The sequence below is a fragment of the Aquila chrysaetos genome, chromosome 6, assembly GCF_900496995.4.
Source record: "Aquila chrysaetos chrysaetos chromosome 6, bAquChr1.4, whole genome shotgun sequence".
NCBI classification, from domain to species: domain Eukaryota; kingdom Metazoa; phylum Chordata; class Aves; order Accipitriformes; family Accipitridae; genus Aquila; species Aquila chrysaetos.
Genome location: NC_044009.1, coordinates 42,616,325 through 42,633,941, shown reverse-complemented (window position 1 = coordinate 42,633,941; position 17,617 = coordinate 42,616,325). Strand labels below are relative to the sequence as shown.

Genomic DNA, 17,617 nt, shown 5'->3' with positions numbered 1-17,617 from the left:
ATCTGGCAGCAGCCCTCGCCCCGTATCGCTCCCTGCACTGGTAGCAGAGTAGGCAGCAGGACCTAAAAACTCCAATTCCCAGCTCTGGGTCTCTGTCCAAAAGGCCACGTGTGGCAGGCTCAGCTGAGGCGCTAACGTAAGCAAAAGTCGAGAGATTTGTGGAGTGCTGAGCTTACTTTAAAAAAAAAAAAAAAAGGAAGGCTTTATTTTAAGAAATGCAGCTTTAGATCTCCTTCAGGAAATGACTCCTTGCTGCCCATTTTGGCTTTCTGGTGGATCATCAGCCGTATCTCATGATTGCGTTTCAGCTCCACTTCTGTAGCAGAGAGAAGGAAAATGAGGAAAGGCTGGCCGGGGCTGCTGCAGGAAATCCGCCTGCCCCGGATCGCTTTCAGCTGCCTTCATGAGACAGCAGTTTCCAAAGCCCTGTTTTCCCTGCCCAGTTCTCATTTAACCCAGAAGTTACCAAGTGAGTGAGGAACTGGGGGGCTGAGGCTTTTTTTTGTAATGGCAGTGCTGCAAGGTGGGGGATGCTGGCAGTAAAGTGGAGCTGGTGATGGGGCTTGCGGTACACAAGGCTGAATTAGCAGCCTGAGCATCTATTTATTCCTTCACTTTTGGTTTCATTAGCCTGCATCTCTGATGCTATTTTTGATGATTGGTGAGCTCAACCAGCACTAGGATTGAAGTGAAGGCTTATTTAAAGCCGTGTCGATTCTTGGCCAAACCCATATGCTTCAGGATATAAATATCCATTGAAATTAATGCAATGGAAAGATGCACAGATCCATTGTGTCTGGTGTAAATAACACACAGAAAATCACTATGTACTTATTACTACCCTCTTAGCGTTTGTTTTGTTGTTTCAGTGTTGCGTTGTGGATAAATGAGCGTGGGCGAGCTCTCTTCTGGTGTGAACGGAGGCGGTCGGTGGATGCATTTCAGTTTACATAGAAACCCTGGACCCTTGACGCTTGTCTGTCTTTGTTTATATAGTAACCTCCTTTTTTCACAAGGAGGTTGTTACGCTCTGCAGGCTCCAGGAGTTGGGGATGCTCCTGCCAACCTGCCACCCTTGTTTTCCCTACCAGACTGGTGTGACCCTGGGAATGGATCCTAAGCCCATCCCCAGTATTTAAAATTTCCCGAGCTCTCCCTGACTCCCTACGGGTGCCGACCATCTGGCAGCAGGACGGCGCCATGAACCTGAGCTGTGCCACGGGCAGGCTGCCTTGCCTTGCCTGGCCTCTTGATGTGCAGCGCCGGCTGCTTTGAGTCATGGAAAGACATTAGTGGGGAAGTCAGTGATTTATTTGCCTAAGCAGGCACTGTGTCTTACCATAGCCCTCTCCCAAATGGAAAGGTCTACGTTTTCCAAGTGTTTAAAGCCTCTTCCGCTGCCCTTCCTCCTCCCACTCAAAATGTGCCGTTCACAGAGCCTCTCCTGCAGACGTCGAGCGCTTTTTCTGAGAGATTGGCTGGTCTGGTACAAAACCAATGCTCAAGCAGTGCCTGATGTTGGTAGGGTTTGACTTCTTCGTCTCTCATAAGCAGGTGGTTTTGGTGCATCCACCCCTATGGAGTACGAACAACGTGTGGCTTCTGTGTCGGGGCTCTCCGGATGATGGGCACAGCAGCCAGGGCTCGTTAAAGGGATGGCACCAGGGAATCTGGAAATTGCTTGCCATAACTTATTTCCTTTAATTGGTTTTCCTGTGGGGGTTTTGTGGGTTTTTTTCAAACTAGTTGTTCAAGTAACCAAAAATGACAGAAGCACAGCATTTTGAAGGTCCTGACCCAAAGCCTGAATGTGAGCATGGAGGCACAAAAATAAGTGGCTTGATTTAATGGGAACAAAATGCAGCATGACCCTTCCCCTCCTGAGTACTCAGAAACCAAGAAACTGGCTTAAAAATCATGAGGATTATTTTTTTCTTGCATGGTAGGCACATCAATTTAATTTTCCAGAAGGTTGGAAAAAAAGGAGTGTTGGAGGGGCTTGTTTTAAAACCCTTTCTCCTTCTCCATAAAGGCTGGGATAATTTTTTATTTCTTTCAAAAGAAAGCTGGTATTTTTGCATTATTTCGTGGTTCCCAGAAGTAGGGGGCTTTAGGAAAACCGCTTTCTATCAAAAGACCTAGCGACAGAGCTTTTAGTGCATTCAGTTTCAGACCTCTTGGTACAGCAGCGGTCGGTGCAATTCCTAAAAGGCAAACAGTTATTGCGTAGGGCAGACGGGCTGTCCCGCCGAGCACTCGGCCACTGCAGGCTCCCACTTTGCAGCCTGCTATCAGGAAGCCCAGGATGAAATCGGGGTCAGAGGCTGGAAGTTTCTGCCAGAAGCTGCTATCCCGGTTCCTGCTCGCCGGCAAGGACCCTGCTTGGGGACCAGAGCGATGGCATGCAGCACTGCCAACCCGGGTTTGCGCGGTGCCACGGTGAGGGCAGGGGGGATTTGGTCTGCGGCTGTCATCCCGGCGGGCAGGCGAGGGGGAGAGGCAGAGGCAGCTGGGGTGAAACGAGGACAGTTGGACGTCCTGCCAAAAGCTGCCTGAGTGACAGCGAGACGTGCAGCCCAGCCGGGGCACGGCAGTGGGATGGGGATGTGTTTCAGGGTGGGGAGAGAGCTGGAGGGACCGGCTGGGCTGCGGGTCTCGGTCCACCTCGGTGGCCTCCTTGGGAAGAGGGTGCCTCCAAGCAGCAGAGCACGCCGTGGCTCCCACCCTGCTGGATCCCAGACTAGTCCAAACTTAAGTCTGGGGACTGCTCTCCCCCTGCAGAAGCATTGCTTTCCTCTGCTACACCCTCCCAGCGTGTTTCTGCGGCCTCCCTGACATGTGTTTCGTGTTAGCCCCACCAACAATCAAGAGCTGGCTGGAAAGTATGTTATCAAATTCAGAGGGAGCATTCCATTTCCCAATTAGATCTGGATCTTTTAAACACCTAAGCTCGTCTCATTTCAAGGATGGGAACAGAAGGAAACATCTCTTGTTATGTTTGGAGAGTGTAATTAATGTCCTTTGGTTTCACAAACCAGCTTTAATAGAGAACATGTAAACTCAAAGGGTTCAAGGGGGTTAAAGTCCAGGGTAATGTCCTGCACCATGAGACTTCTATTGGTGCAGAGGTGTCTTGAAACACACCCTCCTCAAGGGCGCATTGTCATCTTGGAAATGAAACTGGGAAGTGAAACTAGGTTCATCATCGGCATAGTGGTGGAAGGCTTCCCGCAGGCATGATCTTACATGGCATAGAGACTGCTTCACCACATCAGCACTGTGTGTGACTATAGGATAGCTGAGACTGGAAAGGTGCAGCACATTTTGCTGCAAAATATGAGTACCAGGTAGCACTCTGCATGCTGCAAACCTCAGCTCTGGGTGACCATCACCAAAAGACTCGCTGCCACATTGCCTCGGGGCTCCTCTCAGGTTGTGTCCTGAGCAAGATGATGGAGCGGATTCCCATCTCCGATGCTCCAGCTGGCTGTTGAGAAGTGGGATGACTTCTGTCACGCCCATATCAGAAATAAATGCATCCCATTCACCATGTTTCTCCAATCTTCAGGCTGTGTGTGAGATGGATGGAGAGCACCAGAGGTGGAGCTCATGGTGCTTGCAGGAGCGGCCACTCAAGCTGATGCAGGCAACGAAGATTGTAACATCTTTGTCGTTAAAGGTCAACATGGAAATTCCCACTCTTGGCACATTCCCCATGATGAGCTTCAGCCAGTGACTTCTTGCACGTTGAGCCAGTGTGGCTGAGGCAGAAAACACATTTCAACATGTTTTTAAATTTTAAGCTCACACCCCACACTTAGTCATCCTCATATAGACAGACTTTTTCTTCATCCCCTTCAATAAACAAAACCACTTGCTTTAAGATGCCATTTCTTAAATTTTCCAATATCACAGTGGTTTAATAGGATGCCTGATTTGGAAATGGCTGTCTCCCTTCCCCGGTACAGTTGTTCCAGGCTCTATCCCCAGCCTCCCAGGGCCTGGAAGGGATGTGTAGTCTTTCTATCCTCCTATACTGGCCTGGCACTGACAGGCTTTAAAAACTGAACCATTTTATGGTCCAGAGACAGATTTCCAATGGATTCGCATCTTGTGCTGGGCTCTGTGGTGTCCTAGCAGGACTGAGCTAAGGCTGACAATACAGGGGCTCTGCCCCTCTGCAGGGGCTGGCTCCCACACAGGTCAGGACCATGGGGTGGTGTGAATGCAGTTGGCTTACTTCTCTTGGCCCTCCCAGCTCAAATTCAAGCATGAGCACATTTACTAAATGCCATATACATGAATTCCCAATGCCAGCTTCTTTGGATGCCTTGAAATAGTGCCCATTTAAGAAAACCATGATTTGTAACTAATTTGGACACATGCATTGCCATGGAGGCACCAAACTTGCTGTGTGCAAGACCCTGATTGCCTGAATTAATTGTGAATAAAAGCCAGCCACCCCATCTGGTTTGCTTGTGAAGCAGAGGGCACAGGCGTCCCCGCCCTGCAGCTGCACCCCGAGCAGCAGTGGTGGTGCATGTAGCTGTGTCCATGAGCAAAAAAACGGAGCTTTGTAGGGAGGGGGCAACCCAAACCTGCCCGTACAGATGTGTCTGGGGAAAGGGCAAGGCTGTCATTGTGAAGGCAAACAGAAGGAGGGATTTCTAATCTCCATCAGATGTAGGCAGGGAAGGAGGTCACCTCGAGATCTTGTAAACATAATCTCCTCTGTCTAGTAATGTTTGAGTTTGCAGGCTGGATCCAAGAAAACGGTGGGAGTGTAAAAGAGGCTGTAGGAGGGCAACTTGTGATGTGCTGTAACATATGAGATGCCTAGTAAAACAGAAGGTGCTCCCGTGACTTTTGGCAAGGGATATATCTTGACAATCCACAGCATCTCTGGTAATCTTGGAGTGATGGGAGAGGCAGTGAGATCAGCGGTTTTGTGCCAATGAAAGGAGCATGTATATAATTTATCTTGTCTGAGGCGCTTGAGGCTGTTTCCAGTGGGAAAGTTGAGCTGTAATTAGGTTGCCAATGAGTCTCGTATACAAATCCTTCAGCTCTATAAACTATGCCTTCAAAGGCATCCCTTCTCCTAGGAACCGACCAAGGAGGAATTTAAGCAGTAGTTCCAGCGAGCTGATGGATGCCTTTCCGAAACCAGATGCTCGGCAGCCAGCCACTCCACTTACTGTCACTGAAAGCCTTGAGGCCTGTTGACTTTCCCAGCCCATCGCTAAACCCCATAGCTGCAAGGGGATGCTTCAGCAGAGGAGTGCCCTTACTGGATCGGTTTCTTCATCCATCTCTGCTGTGAGCTGCCCTGAGCTACTCCCTGGGGGAGGTTCAGCTGGTCGCGGCAACCTGCATGGTTGATTTAATTTTTTTTAAGGCGTTTTAAGGTTTGGGGGAGTGCTTTTTAAGTAAAACTGTTAGGAAAGAAAGGTAGGAAAGACCTTATGACATGGTCGACCTGCTAGGCTTTTTGCTGCTAAATCTTGGGTTTAAAACCAGCAAGGAAGCACTGCTCCATTCCCATCTTCGTATCTCTCCATGTAGGCAGAGAAAGAAGAGACTAATTTGTACAAAACACCAGCCAGCCCAGTAAACATGGAAGCCTTTGCAGGAGCCCCATCTTTTACACCATTTTGAGGGCCTAGCAGTAATACTGATCTCCAAAGCTCAGGGTCTGCAGTGGGCAGGGAAACGTGGAGGAGGAGAAAACTTCTTGTTGAGCGGTGTGGCCTGGAGAAGGCTAGGCTGGAAGCGTGGCTTGGGTCCCCCATTTACTGGCATAGAGGCTCTGCTAGCAAAATCTGATGCTGTAGCAAGACTGAGCAGAAAACTGGCCGCAGTCAGGCTGTTCCGCCTCCTGTCCGGCTCATGCGCTGAGCAGCGAGATTGCATCGACTCTGCCACATCCTCTGGTGCCCCAAAGTATTTGTCCATCCAGTGCCATGCTGCTGAGATGGACAGATCTGGTCTGAGAAGCAGTATTTTGAAAGCTGCTGCCAGAGACCCTTCGTCAGCCTGAATGTTTTTGCTACTCCAGTAGCAGTGGAAATCATGGTACTAAGCTGCACATAACCCTCCTAGCTTAGCCAGAGCCTTCAGATGGGCACGTGAGTGAAGCCAAATGATGCTAAGGAAGAGTTGGGGACTGAGTGACGGAGATGCTGCTCGCCTTCTGCGGAGGTGGGACGTGTAGCACTCTCCAAAGCCCAGTTACACAGTGCTGGGCACCAGGAGGGAGAGGTGGGGAATATGCACTCTATGGGTAAGAAAGGCTCATGACAACATGCTGCCAGAACATGCTCTCAAGTGTTAATGTTTTCTTGGTGGTGTCAAGCACTGAATGGGGGCGAACCAGGAGAGTGCAAAAGGGCACCCTGAATAGAGTGAGACACTTGGGAACCCTCATCCAGAGAGAGGAAAATAAGAGGGTAACAAGTCTGACACGTGGCCGGAGCATGCAGTCTCTACCAGCTAATCATGTTTGGGCTCTGCAATAGTGGGTGGTTGTTTGTCACGTGGACTTCAGGTGGAAGTCAGCTCCCCCAGCTGCAGGCTGTGTCTGCTCGAAGGGAGCTGCCCTGTTCTCCCCATGGTCACCATCACTGCTAGTACCTCCCGAGGGCAGTTTGGGCACCTGTCCTGGCCACCTGGTCCCACCTAGGAAGGGAGAGGTGCCCATTTGTCTTGAGCGACTATAGAGGGAAGCTGGAGGAGCTGTATCTAGGTATTTTTTGCTGCTAAATGTAGATGATATTTTGATATCTAGATGTTTCCCATCACCATCTGTTTGTTGCTCTGCCAAGCAAGGTCTTTCTGGCAGCTTTTCCTGCTGGGCTGCTGGTCCCTCCTGCTCAGGGGCAGCCCGGGATGCTGCTGACGCCTCTCCCCTGCTCTTGCCTTCAGGCCACGGAGAGTGTCACTGCGGGGAGTGCAAGTGCCACGCCGGTTACATCGGAGACAACTGCAACTGCTCCACCAAGACGGACAGCTGCGTTTCCAGTGATGGGCAGATGTGCAGTGGCAGGGGCACCTGCGTCTGTGGGAAGTGCCAGTGCACTGAGCCGGGGGCTTTTGGAGAGACGTGTGAGAAGTGTCCCACCTGCCCAGGCGTCTGTAGCACTAAAAGGTACTCACAGGGGGGTTTGGGAGGGACTTCTCGCTGATGGGAAGGGCAGCTCTTTAGTTCCTGGGAGACTTTTCAGCTAAGGAATTACTCCTGCTTCGTTAAACAGGGGTGATGATTAGCCCCAGGCAAGCCTGCTGCTGCTTGGAGCCCACACTAAGCAACCTGAGAGAGTTAGGCAGAGAAGCAACAAGTGTTGCTGCCCAAGTCCTCATGGACGTTCACGTCCCTGTCCGTTTCAAGTGCTGTCCCGCTCTGCAGGAAAGGCTGGCATCCAGTTCTGCTGCACCCTGAGCTGCAAACATCTGGGCCCAGGGAGCTGCGAGCTGCAGAGGAGGGGAGGACGGGGATGACTGCCTGCCTCGTGGTGGCAGAGGTGCCCTGGGCATCAGCCTCAGACTGGCGCAGAGCAGCAGTGCTGTCTGCCTTGATCTCAGGCAGGGTGGGTTTTGCAGTAGCTGACGTGCAGCTCCTGACATCCAAAGGGCAAACAGACCCCAAACCTACCAGCTGTTTTGCACCTTCATTTAATCTACCCCTAGAATAAATCCATCCTTGAGATGGGAGATGCTTGGCCCTGAAGTTGCTTTTTCCTTGTGGTGCAGATGTACAGCCTCCAGACCAACACCCAGGGAGTCCCCTTCCAAGGGGTGGATCTCTATGTTCATGCAGTTTCTGATGGGTGCTTAATCTTCCTCTCTGTGTGTCTTTCTGCAGGGACTGCATTGAATGCAAGCTGTTTAACTCAGGAAGACTGGCTGATAACCAAACCTGCCAAAAGCACTGCAAGGACGAGATCATCACCACTGTGGATGTTCTCGGTAAGTAGGCAGCAGCAGGACTGCAGATGGTGGGAGCCAGTGACTGCGGCATTGAAGTCCTCTTAACCAAACCAAGACATACCTGTAAACAAAGCCTCAGGGAAAACCTGGTATTTAGAAATGTATGTGTGTGTGTAGTAGGTATATGTGTATATTTGGTATGTGTGACCCTCTGTCCAGGCTGTAATCTATATTGAAGTAAAAAACCCTTTGATTTTAAATAACATCTTAAAATCAAGGTCTGTGAGGACCACTACTGGCAGTGCAAGGAGCAAAGAGAGTAGGATGAGATCAGATAAGACAGAAGATTAGAAGAACTGTGAGAGAGTGCAAAAGGACAAAGTATCACCCAAAAAAGGCATTTTTTAATCTTCTGAGAATTCATCTTGGAAGAAGTGAGCTTGTAAAAGAAAGCAAAGCTGTTTTGGACATGATGAGCTCTGCTTTGGTGGAACTGACTGCTAAAAGTCCCCCTGGCAAGCTCCTCTCCTGCCCTTTGTGGCCTCTTCTAGAGGTTACCCCACACCTGCGTCCCTCAGCAGATGACTTTCTCCCCCTTCTTTTCAGGCTCCATTCTGGGAGTCCCTGGTTGCTATTTGGGGGAGTAGAGGGAACCCAAACTGTGACAGCTTTAATCCTGACCCTGGCCTTAGCAATACCCCTTGGAGGGAGGGATGGAGATCAAACACAGATAAATTAGTGTCCACGTCTGACATTTCCTCCTCCTCTTCCCATAGTTTATAGAGGTAGGAGTGCTCCACCTTGCTTGTCCTTTCTCTCCCTTCCTCCCAAGCTGCCTGCAGGCAATGTTTTTCCCATTGACTCCTCTCACATCCAGTGTCTAGCTATTAAATTATGACCGGTGAGGTTTCCTACCTTTCCCTTTGGGAGGCTTGCTCTCGTTCTCTCCATCCTCCCTGCAGTTTAGCGGGGAGTGTACCTACACCAGCACACTGCGAGAGGTCACAAGGCATTTCCAAACCACATGAAGCTCTTTTCTGATGCCTGACTGGCCTGCATTTCTTAGGAGCCAGCAAATACTGGGGATTAAAGCTCAACTCTACTGCCTGGGTGTTGCACCATGCCAAAGGCAGCTTTTGTGCTGACTGTGCCCTGGGAGGTGAGGCTGGGCTGTGGTTTGCCAACCCCCCGCATGGCTTTCAGAGAAAAACACAGCCAAATTTCTGTTTTAAGACATTTTGGGGAATTACGCTTATACTTCTGTTGAACTACTGCAGTCAGATTGCAGGTGGTGCTGAGCTCTTGGGAGCTCAGGGCACTCTGCAGCTTGGAGATCTGGGTTGCTAGAGAAAGAGGTAATGCAAAATACTCCTAGAGAAAGTGCTTGGGGACTAAGGACTTCTTAACAGGCAGACTTAGCCAAATCCTGGTGTTCAAGTGCTTTTGTGTTATGTAGCACATGTTAAAAGTCCCCGCTGAGAGGCCAAACGCTGATATTTGTCACAGAAGACATAGGTCTGCATTGTCCTGGCAGTGGAGGATGGGACCTTCTTAAATATCGAATTGCAATGAACACACCCTGGAAGATCCCAAGTGCCTTTTAGCTTCAAAGCTTTGTAGAGCAGAGGCATCTATCGTTGGACTTGCGAGCCAGAATGATGCCTTTTGGGAGGCTTATATGACTTGCATTGGACTCTACAGGATCTCCTCCGCTTCTGCAGTATTACATTTCCATTCCTGATGGTTCCAGACAGGAGCTTTCAACACGACAGGAGCATGACAGGTCCAGCGCTGAGCTGAACCTGCCAACAGCACACATCAGTGGACCTGAAAGCTCGATGGGGCCATCATACCTCTCTCTGTGGACGTGTGATCTCTGAAACTGAGTGAAGACCAACAGAGATCATTACTATTGAGACTTTAATCACTGTATCTTCTAGCAGAATAATGGTGCAAGGATGGGATTGAAAGCAGCTGGGACTGGAGGAACTAAGATTTGCTGCTCAACTCAGAAGGGCATTAGCCAAGAAACATGGAAGTTTTATCTATATTAATCTAATTAGTACTTTGAGTTGTAATAATCACCACTTCTCCAGCCCTGCCTTTGATACCACTGTGTAGGTAGGGCAGGTTTTCCCATCCCAAGGTAGGAACAGCTGAGGTTTGTCCACACCAGGAACCTCATCAGAACTCACCAGAGGGGCAGCTGCATCTGGGCTCAGAGCTGTTGAAATGGTGTGTATTAATCTTTTGACTGAAAGCAGGTCAAAGGCATTGAAAGGAAAGACAAACACACAGGAGAGAGATAAGGGGCTGGAATAGCAGTGGTCATTAACGCGATCATTTTTCAGCATGACAGACAGGCACGGATACGAGTGAGGAGGAGAGCTGTGGGAAGCATTTTCCAGGTGCCTAAGCCAAGGTCGCCTCTTTGCCAGCCAACAGTACCGGGTGCCCAAATCCCTTCCTCTCCCTTGAAACTCTCAGCCCATGCAGGCCTACAGAGATGTGCTCCTGCAGAGCTACCTGGCATGGCTGGAGATGCTGCCCCATCTCCCTCCCAGCACTGTCCCTGCAGCAGGGACGCCCCATGAGCTGTGGCCGTGCAGGGTGGTGGCTCTGCTGAAATCACCCCTAAAGCTAGAGCTGCAAACCTCAGATGATGGCTTTGCTGAAACTTTGTAATGGCTTTTGTGAAGCAGCCTTCCTCAGGAAGCATCTTATAGTGACCAGAGCAGCGACAGGCTCTGCCTGGTGCTACGGTATGTTAAATGGGCAAACAAACAGTGCCCGTATGGCCCTGGGAATCAAGTACTCTCATTTCTTGCAACTCCCCCATCTCTGCATCCTCCTCTCCAACCAACTCCTCCCTTCCCCCTCCCCCCCCCCCTTCCCCCCTCCCCATTTTCCTCCTCTATCTCACTCTTTAAAAACAAACTTCTCAACCATTTCCGGAGCTGGAGCCATTGAGCACAGCTGGAGCAGGAGCCAGCCATGGGCTGCTGCTGCGGCTGGCCCCGTCCGTGCCCTCGCAGGCTGAGTCTGTGCCCCTCTCTTTCTCTTCAGCTTCCACTCTTCAAGAAATGTAGCAAATTAAGAAGAAAACGGCATTTACTGCCAAAGCAGACTTGGGCAAAGGAAGAGTGTGTGTATGTGTGAAGTTGCATCTGTTTACCATGCAATGCTTGCCGAATGCCACATTTTCTCAAGCAGTAAGTCTGGACACTGCTCAGTTACAATTTGCGTGAATGATGATCAAACTCTGTCGCTTTGCAGGCTCACTCCCCATTCCTCCGCTCCCAGGCACCCGTGGGAAGCCCTGCTCAGCTTGCAGGGGAGAACTGTAATAATTCTTAATATTAAACCTGCCAACTAAGTCAACCAAGTACCATGTTGCACCTTTAGACATATCCCGTTAGAAAGGGTGACTAATTCAAAAGCAGGGGAACCCATGCCATTGCAAGTTGTTAGGGGGGAATTAGCTTAAAAAGAAGAGGGTGGTGGAAGCATTTGTGTAAGAAATTAGGGTACAAGAGTTCTGCAGTCTTTAGGATTATTTTTTTAATATAAAAAACAAAATAAAACTCTGCGACTCTGCCTCTCGTTCCAGAAACGGATGACCCGAATGCGATCCTCTGTGCCTACCCAGTGAACAACTGCGTCATGAAGTTCACCTACTCAGAGCTTGCCAGTGGGAAATCCAACCTCACCGTCCTCAAAGAGCCAGGTTGGCCCTCCCTTGGGTTGCTTTTAATAGCACAGGCTGCCTCGGGAGAGGTGATGGGCTGCTGGGGAGCCTGGCGGGTTGTGGAGAGACTGATTTCACTTGCTGCAGAAGAGCAGGCTTGAGCAGATGAACCAGGAGGATTTAAAATAAAATGTTTTACAGTGCTGAAATCCAGCTCCAGATGCTCCCAACTTAGTAAAAAAGGACTCTGAGAGTGAAAGCACCTGAGCCCACAGCATTGCTAGCAAGTGGCTGAAGGGCTTTCCGCCAGCTTGGGATGCTGAAATTAAACTCAGCCTATTTACATAGCAAAAAGCATGCCATGTACTGATTTGGAGATAGAGCCACTGGGAGCAAAAAAAATCAGAAGGGGACACCTGCTGCTGGTTAAGTCAGGATGTTAGGAAAGCCCCACACCACCTATGGACTTCTGCATTACCAAAGAGCTAGCTCCGGTCCAGGCAGGCAGTGTAAGTCTTTGTGTCCCTGCTCCCCTCCCCAGGCTGCCGCAGACAGCTGTGCTTCCCAGCATTATTTTAATCACGTGCAAATCACTTTCTCAAAGAAAACCCCACGTGGTGTTGCAGGACAAGCTGGCAAGCACCCAGCAGTAGCTTCTCGCAATCTGCTCCGGTCCTCTGAGGCACAGGCCAGTATGGGAAAGACTGAGATACCGCACGTTTTATTTTATTTGTGCTGCTGCTTGCACTTAATTGAAAGACCGGTTGATTAGCTGACAGTTAAGGTACCTATTTAAAGTGCCTGGTGATCACCTGTCTCCATGTGGGCCAGAAGCTGAGCTGGCTTTTGCCAGAGGCACCTTAACCCTCTGTGTGCCATATGGTCACCCGGCATTAAAACCAGGTGTCACTGTTGGATGGCAGAACTGCAGCACTGCTGTTCCCCTGAAGCGCTACGTGACATCCTGGCTCTGGTGACATCCATGAGAGCTGTGCCTTTGACCTGCTTCTAGCCAGGAACTTATTTAATTAAAAAAAAAAAAATCCCTTTGGTTTCAGAGAGTACCATTGCTTTTTTTTAATTTAGTCACTGCTGCTAGCGCTGCCCTGAGGTCACTTGCTCAGTGGCTACGGTCCAGGTCATTACGTCCCGGTATCCTGATCCAGGCTACACTCGCACCGGAGCTAATTACTTTCTCCCCCTTGTTACCTAGCGTGCAGCTCAGCCCCCAGCGCCGTGACGATCGTGCTGGCAGTGATCGGCAGCGTGGTGCTGATCGGCATCATCCTGCTGGGGCTCTGGAAGCTGCTTGTCACCATTCACGACAGACGGGAGTTTGACCGATTCCAGAGCGAACGCTCCCGGGCCAGATACGAAATGGTAAGCCTGGGATGGAGGTGCTGCTGGGTACGGGGGGGGTGTCAGGGTGCGCCTGCAGCAGACAGCTCTGCAGCGATGGAGAAGGGTGGCAGGCACGAGGGATGCGGGTGCTCGTGCCCTGCGGTGCCGCGCAGCAGGACTTCTGGGACCGGCACGTTGCGCTGCTCTGCCCCTTGGCAATTTACAAATATTTGCAAAATTATGCCCAGCCTTTGGTTTCATCATGTATTTCTGATCAGTGCTGGAGGGCTGAAGAATGTGGGGGAGTGGGGACCAAGCTCTGACTGTGGCGGTGGACGGGTCGGTCAGGTCTATGAGGGAGCCCTTCTGGGAGGCTTTAGGTGGGGTTGTCCAGCGTTTGAGGGCATCACCTGTGCCTGCAGATGGGACGGAAGGTGGGTCTGATGGACAAACCGCTTTTGGATCCGAATGCACAATTCAGTCAAAGCCAATTGCAGCGCTATGTCCAAATTAATGGGTGCAGGAAGGGGGGATTATACACATTTTTGCCATGTCATGGATTTTGTTCCTCACCTTTGTTCTTTTTGTCCGGTCATTTCTCCAAAGGCATCCAATCCTCTCTACCGAAAGCCTATTTCCACGCATAACGTAGAGTTCACGTTCAACAAGCTCAACAAGTCTTACAACGGTACAGTTGACTGATGGGGTCTCGGCGCCTGGGACTGCTGTGGACAATTGCTTGACTGTATGTGCTGCTTCCCCACTTGAAGATGGGATCCTCTTCAGGGGCGAGAATCCCTTACGACAGGACTGGTCGATGACCAAAGCCTGTTATTTGCACAGTAAGGAGAAAAGTCTGGTTCATTCTGGAGGCACGGATGCAAAGGCAGGCTCCCCGCCTGTGCTGATGGACTCTGAGCCGTGTGCGACTCCATACCCCAGCTTTCTGGATGTATTAAACCTGCCAACTAAGTCAACCAAGTGCCATATTGTAGCTTTAGACATATCCCGTTAGAAAGGGTGACTAGGTCAAAAATCAGGGGAACCCACGCCATTGCAAGTTGTTAGGGGGGGAATTAGCTTAAAAAGAAGAGGGTGTTGGAAGCATTTCTGTAAGAAATTAGGGTACAAGAGTTCTGCAGTCTTTAGGAATTTTTTTTTATATAAAAAAAACAAAATAAAACTATTGTGCATATATGATGCTGTGAGTAGAGTTCATTGTTTCCTTGCTGAGCCCCCCCACTGACAGACCGAACAGGGGCTTGCTCCTGCAAGCACAAGTGGTGCTGCCTGATTGATTTATTAATAGAGCCTTATCGGTCAAAACATGGCTATAAAAATAGGAGCTGGAGCCGCAGTGACTGCCGCAGAAGGTATGTTGATTTAATACCCTGGTGTTGACCCAGGGTGGGGAGTGCCACAAGGAGCTCCTGCTCCGTGCCGGCGGTGTTAAACAGACGGGAAACTGGTGGAAGCCCAAGGGAAATGGGAGTTTAGGCTGAGGAAACTAAATTAAACACACATTCTCTGGGATGTGCAAGTAGGCGTCCGGCCTGGGTGCCTGCAGGAAGGCAGCTGGGAGCACACAGCAGCTCATCCAGACCTCTGACTTCTTTTTACCGGAGGACTAGAGCTGTGGGGTCCAGCGGCGCCTGGCTGGAAAAGCAGGGGAGCCCTGAGCTTTTGGCTGGAAAGGGAGCTGGATAAAACCCAGTGTTGTTGCTTCACAACATACATTTTGTTTCGGTTTTGTCGGGTTTTTTTTTTCCCCCAAAACTGTTACCCCAGCCCCATCTGTTTTCCTCTGGAGCTGGGGTTTGGGTTACCCTGGCTGACAGCTGCAGCTTTAAACCCACGCAGACTGCAGTGGGGCTGCAGCCGCTGGCAGCAGAGAGAAGCCGGAGCAATTGCTACTGCTTGCTTTTCTTTTTTTTTTTTTTTTTTTTATTTTTTGCTTGTCTCTTCACCCTGAACAGATCGTGCAATAGTCAGCTGAAGGAAGCTTGCCAGGGAAAAGCAAAAAACAAATGGTGTTCATTGTTTTGACTTGCTCTTCTCATTGGAAAAGGGCCATGGGCCCATCCTTCCGGATTTATTTTTTTTATTTGTTTTTGCCTCTATAAACAGAAGCTCTTATTTGCTCAGTATAAACAGCTCTCCTTCAAGAACTTTATGATTCCCCCTCCTCCTACCAGCAGCACTGAAGAAACGCAGCAGACCACACTAAAAATAGCTCAAAATGGGGATATTTTTTTTTTTTTTTTTTTTTTTTTTTAGGAGTGCAGCAAGTGGCACATTGGCAGCACTGGCGCTGATCAGGTGGAGTAAAAAAATGCCAAATAAGTGAAATCTGTACCCTGTCTTCCCACTTGATTCCACTAAATCTGCCCTAGCAGGGGAGGAGGGTGCATACATCCTAAAAAAAAAGAGGAAGGACAGGCTCTGGTTAAATGCTGGTACTGTACCTCCCTGTAACCCACCCGTGTGTGAGCTGGGGGCTGCGCTGCCTCCTCCCCGCAGCACCAGCGATAGGAAAAGCCTGAGCACTGCAGAGGGGCAGCTCTTCAGAGCTCCATGTTTCTTACACAATATTGAAGCCCAGACTAAAGTTTGCAGGCTAAGATGTTGCATATTGAATAGCTGGGACTAATACTGCTGCCTGGGAAGGGGCATCCATGGGGCAAATTCAGTTTTTGTGCCCATCCCACTGCCTAGTGCCAGGCTGGCAAGATAGATTTCATCGCTATCACAAAAGAAAAATAGAAAACAGTAAAAAAATAACCATCACGAGTAAACAGAGCAAGTTTTAGCTTGGTTCATGTGACTGCCTCACACAAGCCGTACTGCCCCAGGCATGGAAAGGGGGAGCAGGAAGGAAAGTGGAGGGAAAGGAAGGGCAGGAACGTTTTCAACTAGCTTTGCCACCCAAAGCAGCAAACACTGAATACAGCTCTGCTGCAGTTAATTTGCAAGGGACAAAGCAGTTTAAAACCAAACCCAAACCCTTTGCTTTCTTCCTTTGCACTCTGAAAGGAAAGGCATAGGCAGTGCCCCCCTGCCACCCTTTCCCTTGCAGATTACCTTTACGCTTTGGCATTTCCCAGCACGCTGCTGCGTTAGTGCTGAGAGACCTGACAATCAAGGCAGCCTTAGGGACATGAAGTTTGACTCATTGCTAAGGGGTGGTTTGGGTAGGGAGAGTGCAGAGGAGGAGAGAAAGTGCCTGGAGACGGGACAACCAGTGCCCTCCGTCCCCTGCAAGGGGGAGACTCAGTTGTACAGCAAATAGGTCTGCAGAGTAGCCAGGGAGTAATGTGGGGAACGAGTAGGTGAGGGAAGGGTGCCACAGAGCAGGCACCCAAGAAAGTGTAGCAAAAAGAGGGAAATAGAGTTGGTTGCTGGCAGCAAAGAGCATCCTGCTGCCCATGGCACTGGCCCAGGCGGCACAGAGCACGACCACGGGTGCCTGTCCCGTGGGGACAGCAGCTGCCATGCCTGGGTGCAGGAAGGCTTCAGTCTCTAGGTCAGGCTTTCTTCACATCACTTCTACTGTCAGAAGGTAGCAGAGAAACTTTATATAAATAAATAAATAAAAAATATCTTGTTTCTAATTTTTCTAGGCTCTGTCTCCCCCCAACTTTAGCTTCTCCACAAGGCTGCATCTAAAAAAAAAAAAACAAGAAGGAAGTGATGCTAAGAGCAAGAAGGCTTTGCTTTACCGTGTAAGCAGATCTGCCTTTACCCGTGCAAGGTTAGTGCCAAGCACAGTCATGGGAATGGTGTATTTCAGTCAGCAGCGGTTTATTTGTGTCTGTAAATACAGGCAGTCTGACCACAGCTAGCATTCCTGAATGAAAACTACAGCAGAAGGCATTAATGGGTCACATGTGATGGAAAAATGTCAGTGCTTGTCTGGCCAAGCTGGAATCCGGATGCCACTGCAACATCAGCTCCTCCTGTTTCCCCAGCCACAGCTGGCAGCTGGGACTGAGGCTCACCACCACATTTTCCCTGCACTGCTGGTGTTTCTAGGGGAGAGAGCATCACATCACACCCTGGGAAAAGTCAAGGCCAATGACAGCATTATTTGCTTTGTTAACTGTGGAGATGCACCCTTTGCTATAACACAAGCTGGAGTGAGGCATGCCTGCTTTGTATCCTCTTTGCCCTGTACGGTGGAGCAAGAAGGTGCTCAACAGATGAAGTTTAAGCCCAAGCTCTGGAGGATGAATGCTTCACACTTTTCAAACTGTTTAACCTTGCATTTCTCCAGCCATGTGGGAAGAGAAGGAGCTAGTGTATTGAGGAGAGGGTCACTAAGATTCCTGGAAAGAAATACCAAGGCAAGATAACTGACTAGGTCTGCAGCCCAGCAGCATCTCCTGACTCCTGTACTCCAGCATCATCTCTGCATCTGAAGACACTTTGAACTGCAATTGACTGTTGTTCCTCTACCTCCTCTTCACTACCAGCCTTCAAAAAGCCAAAACAATATAATACAATAGAGATGCAGGGTTTGTTTCGATCCTATCCCTTTCTCCATGCCCAACAGAAACTCCTCCATTTGACTGTCATGACCCAGAAGGGTTACCCAGCCTGTGAGTGGGCAAAGGTTGCATCCACGAGTTTGCAGGACTCCGTCATGCACAAGAACAGGGAGGC

The 17,617-nt window shown here is 49.8% G+C and overlaps 1 protein-coding gene across 1 annotated transcript in view; it reads left to right on the top strand.

The window, feature by feature from the left end:
• Positions 1-14,155, top strand: part of ITGB5 (integrin subunit beta 5) — a 63,925-nt gene extending 49,770 nt beyond the window's left edge. The window contains 5 exon segments of the mRNA XM_030017854.2: positions 6,925-7,147; positions 7,862-7,965; positions 11,537-11,653; positions 12,828-12,994; positions 13,562-14,155. Of these exon segments, the coding sequence (XP_029873714.2) occupies positions 6,925-7,147; positions 7,862-7,965; positions 11,537-11,653; positions 12,828-12,994; positions 13,562-13,657 (707 nt within the window). The 3' untranslated portion in view covers positions 13,658-14,155.
• Positions 14,156-17,617: the final 3,462 nt, after the last annotated feature.